The following is a 6,869-nucleotide window of genomic DNA, read 5'->3' as shown; positions in this document are numbered from 1 at the left end:
GTGTGCCCAAAGCCTTATTGCGGCCCGCATACGGCGGGTCCGCAAAACACGGGCACCGGCCTGTGTGCACTCCGCATCACGGATGCGGACCCATTCAATCACGGAGATGCGGAACGGAAGCACGGATTGGAATCCTACGGAAGCACTACGGAGTGCTTCCGTGCTGTTTCTGTCCATGCCTCCGCACCTCAAAAAAAATAGAACTTGTTCTATTTGTTTGCGGTGCGGACGAATCAAGGATCCATTCAAGTTAAATAGGTCTCGATCCATCCCGGCCACCACATGGACGTTGTCCGTGCATTGGGGACCACAGATTGCGGTCCCGAATGCACGGAACGGATGCACAACGCTCGTGTGCAAGAGGCCTTATAGTGAGGATATCCGTAAAAAAAAATTCAACCTTGTTAGTAATGTATGTAGAATTGTACGTGTCTCTGCATGCTGCACAACAGTCATTCAATCGAGACTCGCAGTTTTGTGTTGGCAGATACTGTATATGTACTCTACCTATAGAGACTCAACACAGATGATTTTATTTATTTTATTTAACCATTTTTACAAAACAAAAAAGTAGATTTTCTGTGTGACACAATGTAAACTTTAATTTAACAATTAAGAAATTATCTACATGAAACTTCACAGATATAAGAGATCAGTTGGCTTAAGAGCTCCGGACATTCACATTATATAAAATACATTTACCACACATTGTACAGGGAACAAAGAAATGTAAACAGCAAGACATCGTTAGTCTCAAGCATAAAGAATCAAAGAGCTGTGCAGATCAGTCAGATACTTTCACAGAGGATTCTCATCTCCTACAAGATACAATGTAAAGGTTAATATAAAACAGTTGTCATATACATAACATTACTTATCCTTTACTGATCCTGAGTTATATTCTGTATTATACTTCAGAGCGGCACTCACTATTCTGCTGGTGAAATCACTGTGTACATACATTACTTATCCTGTACTGATCCTGAGTTACATCCTGTATTATACTCCAGAGCTGCACTCACTATTCTGCTGGTGGAGTCACTGTGTACATACATTACTTATCCTGTACTGATCCTGAGTTACATCCTGTATTATACTCCAGAGCTGCACTCACTATTATGCTGGTGAAATCACTGTGTACACACATTACTTATACTGTACTGATCCTGAGTTACATCCTGTATTATACTCCAGAGCTGCACTCACTATTCTGCTGGTGAAATCACTGTGTACATACATTACTTATCCTGTACTGATCCTGAGTTACATCTTGTATCATACTCCAGAGCTGCACTCACTATTCTGCTGGTGCAGTCACTGTGTACATACATTACATTACTTATCCTGTACTGATCCTGAGTTACATCCTGTATTATACTCCAGAGCTGCAATGACTATTCTGCTGGTGCAGTCACTGTGTACATACATTACTTATCCTGTACTGATCCTGAGTTACATCCTGTATTATACTCCAGAGCTGCACTCACTATTCTGCTGGGGGAGTCACTGTGTACATACATTACATTATTTATCCTTTACTGATCCTGAGTTACATCCTGTATTATACTCCAGAGCTGCAATGACTATTCTGCTGGTGCAGTCACTGTGTACATACATTACATTACTTATCCTGTCCTGATCCTGAGTTACATCCTGTATTATACTCCAGAGCTGCACTCACTATTCTGCTGGGGGAGTCACTGTGTACATACATTCATTACTTATCCTATACTGATCCTGGGTTACATCCTGTATTATACTCCAGAGCTGCACTCACTATTCTGCTGGTGCAGTCACTGTGTACATACAGTACATTACATTACTTATCCTGTACTGATCCTGAGTTACATCCTGTATTATTCTCCAGAGCTTCACTCACTATTCTGCTGGTGGAGTAACTTTGTACATACATTACTTATCCTGTGCTGATCCTGAGTTACATCCTGCATTATACTCCAGAGCTGCACTCACTATTCTGCTGGTGAAATCACTGTGTACATACATTACTTATCCTGTACTGATCCTGATATACATCCTGTATTATACTCCAGGGCTGCACTCACTATTCTGCTGGTGGAGTCACTGTGTACATAGATTATGTTATTTATCTTGTACTGATCCTGAGTTACATCCTGTATTATACTCCAGAGCTGCACTCACTATTCTGGTGGTGGAGTCACTGTATACACACACATTACTTATTCTGTACTGATCCTGAGTTACATCCTGTATTATACTCCAGAGCTGCACTCACTATTCTGCTGGTGGAGTCACTGTGTACACACATTACTTATCCTGTACTGATCCTGAGTTACATCCTGTATTATACTCCAGAGCTGCACTCACTATTCTGCTGGTGGAGTCACTGTGTACATACATTATATTACTTATCCTGTACTGATCCTGGGTTACATCCTGTATTATACTCCAGAGCTGCACTCACTATTCTGCTGGTGGAGTCACTGTGTACACACATTACTTATCCTGTACTGATCCTGAGTTACATCCTGTATTATACTCCAGATCTGCACTCACTATTCTGCTGGTGCAGTCACTGTGTACATACATTACATTACTTATCCTGTACTGATCCTGAGTTACATCCTGTATTATACTCCAGAGCTGCACTCACTATTCTGATGGTGGAGTCACTGTGTACATACATTACATTACTTATCCTGTACTGATCCTGAGTTACATCCTGTATTATACTCCAGAGCTGCACTCACTATTCTGCTGGTGGAGTCACTATGTACATACATTACTTATCCTGTACTGATCCTGAGTTACATTCTGTATTACACTCCAGAGCTGCACTCACTATTCTGCTGGTGCAGTCACTGTGTACATACATTACTTATCCTGTACTGATCCTGAGTTACATCCTGCATTATGCTCCAGAGCTGCACTCACTATTCTGCTGGAGCAGTCACTGTGTACATACATTACATTACTTATCCTGAACTGATCCTGAGTTACATCCTGTATTATACTCCAGAGCTGCACTCACTATTCCGCTGGTGGAGTCAATGTGTACATACATCTCATTACTTATCCTGAACTGATCCTGAGTTACATCCTGTATTATACTCTAGAGCTGCACTCACTATTCTGCTGGTGAAGTCACTGCATACATACATTGCTTATCCTGTACTGTTCCTAAGTTACTTCCTGTATTATACTCCAGAGCTGCACTCACTATTCTGCTGGTGCAGTCACTGTGTACATACGGTACATTACATTCCTTCTCCTGTACAGATCCTGAGTTACATCCTGTATTATACTCCAGAGCTGCGCTCACTCTTTTGCACTGTTCAGAGTTTTGTACCCGCACCCTTTCTGTTTATGGCGGTCTGTACAGTGACTTACCTGCCTCCTTGGTCAGCTGGACATAATAATCTGCATCCACTGCAAAGAAAACACACAATCCGCACAGTCATTTAATAAATATGCAGGAAGTAGTTTCAGCGTAGATCATATACAACGTGAACGATCTTATAATTTAGTAGTAGTGAAATCATAACTCCCATCAGGCAACAGCTGGACAGCTGCAGGTTAGAGATGGCTGATCTACGTTAGATGAGCGCCTGCTCTGAAGGGGATTACAGCAGGTATGCTATATTTTGCTGACAGGCTCAGACACCCAGTAGAAACTGTGAGGATGAGTTTTCTTTGGGTTTTCAGAAAATAGACCTTGCATAATCAAAAGTTCTGTAATGTTTTGTAATCCACTTTTTGGTTCAATTCCCATCTTTTTTTTAAGATCTCTCCTTGCTGTCAGTGAATGGTAGTAGCTCCTGGAAGCCCTGTACAGTTATAAAGCTTCTCACAGCGCAGGTTTTATTACAGCTGTATCCAGTCTTGACAATTCTGTGTGACATTAACAGTCTGCACTCAAAACGGATACAGTTTATCTGCACTGATACATTGTAGCAAACTAAGAGCAGGTTCATTGTGCATCTGCTACAATGTAATAAAGGGGCTATACAGTATCTCTTACAAGGAGAGGCCATCGCTTTATGATAAGGAGGGGGTCCGAACACTGGGACCTGAGAATGGAGGGTTGTCCAGTGCTACACTAGTGATGTGAGTCCTTAATCTCAGGATTGTTAGGGGTCACTGGAGTCAGACCCCCATGATCATAAAGGGATGGTATTATCCCTTTAATATGGTTCGTTGAGTCAGGCATGGATGGTGATAAAGGGGATCGGGTCAGGGTTACCTGGTGGCTGGCACTTCTTTAGACTACTAGTTTCTAGGCCGTTTGGCCGGAGTCTGCCCCCTGCACCGTGGACTGGGTATGTGGCTTATACTATGTGCACAGGAGACTGATGGGCAATGTCGGAGCAGTCCACCCGTGCCATTCTACGTCTCACCTTTTGGTGCTGGACTTTAATCTGGAGCTCTGTACATGTATGGTGCCAGACTGAAGCTCCTACAATCTCACGACCCCCGAGGAGATGATGGAAGTGGTTTATTACCATTTCTGCCTTCTTCTTTGCTCAGGGCATAGCACTCAATGAGCACAATACAGTGAATAGAGGAAGCGGCTTTGGAGATGGCGATCACCAAGTGTCTCAGGTCAGGTGCTGGCGACCCACGCTACCCCCTAAATGTAGTAGTATTGTGTGGTACGCTGTCATGTGACACTCACCTCCTCTGCGCTCAGGTATACTCCCGCTCCATCCTTTGTCAAGTTCTTGAAGACTTCTGGAAATGGATGATGATAACCGGAGAGTTATATCTGTCACATAGGCCGCACAGCATGTACAGTGCCTCCATATCCTGCCTCATACACACACGTCTTCACTTGCCATCAGCCATGCTCAGTGCCTCCATAACATTGCCAGCCGTTTTCAGTATCGGGCAACACGTTGATGTCCACAGTTATTGTCAGTGACTGCTTAACACTGCCATATATACAGTAGTTAGTACCCACATAACCCTGCCCTCCATACCTGGGGCATCCATAACATTACCAGCCATATATATGTGCCCCCATAACATTGCAAGTTATAGTCAGTGTCTCCAAAATATATTTCTCACCCATAGTCAGTGCTTCCATAACAATGCAAGACATAGCCGGGGCTTTCATAATATTGCCTGAGATAGTCAGTGCCTCCATAATACGGTCAGCCATGGTCAGAACCTCCATAACAATGCAAGATATAGTCAGAACCTCCATAATACGGTCAGCCATAGTCATTGCCTCCAAAACAATGCAAGACATAGTCTGGGCTTTCACAATATTGCCTGAGATGGTCAGTACCTCCATAATACAGTCAGCCATGGCCACTGTTTTGGATCTGGTCAGGGTACCAGGTAGGTTGATGTACTGCTCCAAATTAGTAGAAAATTATCTTAACGTGCACGGAGAAATCAAACTCAGACACACCCAGTTGGAGTCAAAGTAAATCTCTAATTTTATTGTAAGTGTTCACACAGAATATACCCTCCCGGTAGGAGGTGACTAAATGTGGTGTATTTTTATTGGTTACTGGAAAGCAATAGCAAGCATTCAATGGGTTAATCTTACACTTCTTTTTCATCAGGTTGACTTAAGAAATCATCTAACAGCGCAGCTCCGCAGCCCCTCATTGACATGTACCTAGGGCTTTGGAATGTTCTCCTTCCCCCCTCCCATCTTCAAGATAGTGGGAAAGCTGTGTGCGTGCCTGGTGGTACATACAGGAAGCAGGAGTTTTCTACTAAGCGGTGTCTGAGCAGTGTGATGCAAGTGTATGTAGAACAAGCAAATATCCATACTGTTTCAATAGTCCATAACACCAGTGCCTCCATAATACGGTCTGCCATAGTCAGAACCTCCATAACAATGCAAGACATAGTCAGTACCTCCATAATACGGTCAGCCATAGTCATTGCCTCCATAACAATGCATGACATAATGTGGGCTTTCATAATATTGCCTGAGATTGTCAGTACCTCCATAATATGGTCAGCCATGGTCAGTACCTCCATAATACGATCAGCCATAGTCTGAACCTCCATAACAATGCAAGACATAATCTGGGCTTTCATAATATTGCCTGAGATTGTCAGTACCTCCATAATATGTTCAGCCATGGCCAGTACCTCCATAATACGGTCTGCCATAGTCTGAACTTCCATAACAATGCAAGACATAGTCAGCACCTCCATAATACAGTCAGTCATAGTCAGTGCCTCCATAACCATGTCTGAAATAGTCAGTACATTTATAATATTGTCTGACATAGTCAGTGCTTTCTTATCATTGTATGTCATAGTCAGTGCCTCCACAAAAATGTCAGACATCCTCATGGCGTTCATAATATTGCCTCCATCAGTACCAATATAGTATAGTCATTGCCTTCATAATATTGTCAACCATAGTCTGTGCACCCATAACATTTTCAGCCATAGTCAGTGCCTCCATAATACTGTCAGTCATAGTCAGTGTCTTCATAATACTGTCAGTCATAGTCAGTGCCTCCATAATACTCTCAGTCATAGTCAGTGCCTCCATAATACTGTCAGTCATAGTCAGTGCCTCCATAATACTGTCAGTCATAGTCAGTGTCTCCATAATTCTGTCAGTCATAGTCAGTGCCTCCATAATACTGTCAGTCATAGTCAGTGTCTCCATAATACTGTCAGTCATAGTCAGTGCCTCCATAATACTGTCAGTCATAGTCAGTGCCTCCATAATAGTGTCAGTCATAGTCAGTGTCTCCATAATACTGTCAGTCATAGTCAGTGCCTCCATAATACTGTCAGTCATAGTCAGTGTCTTCATAATACTGTCAGTCATAGTCAGTGTCTTCATAATACTGTCAGTCATAGTCAGTGTCTCCATAATACTGTCAGTCATAGTCAGTGCCTCCATAATA

At 42.7% G+C, this 6,869-nt stretch overlaps 1 protein-coding gene across 1 annotated transcript in view; it reads right to left on the bottom strand.

The window, feature by feature from the left end:
- Window positions 1-557: 557 nt before the first annotated feature.
- The window catches only part of LOC120997544 (calpain-13-like), a 162,696-nt gene continuing 156,384 nt past the window's right edge, over window positions 558-6,869 (bottom strand). Inside the window, exons 23-25 of the mRNA XM_040427635.1 lie at window positions 4,655-4,710; window positions 3,370-3,408; window positions 558-818 (exon numbers count right to left, since the gene is read on the bottom strand). Of these exons, the coding sequence (XP_040283569.1) occupies window positions 3,382-3,408; window positions 4,655-4,710 (83 nt within the window). The 3' untranslated portion in view covers window positions 558-818; window positions 3,370-3,381. The remainder of the gene's footprint in view (window positions 819-3,369; window positions 3,409-4,654; window positions 4,711-6,869) is intronic.

Source organism: Bufo bufo, chromosome 4, assembly GCF_905171765.1.
Source record: "Bufo bufo chromosome 4, aBufBuf1.1, whole genome shotgun sequence".
NCBI classification, from domain to species: domain Eukaryota; kingdom Metazoa; phylum Chordata; class Amphibia; order Anura; family Bufonidae; genus Bufo; species Bufo bufo.
Note: the sequence above shows the minus strand (reverse complement) of the source record. Positions and strands in the feature narration are given on the sequence as shown.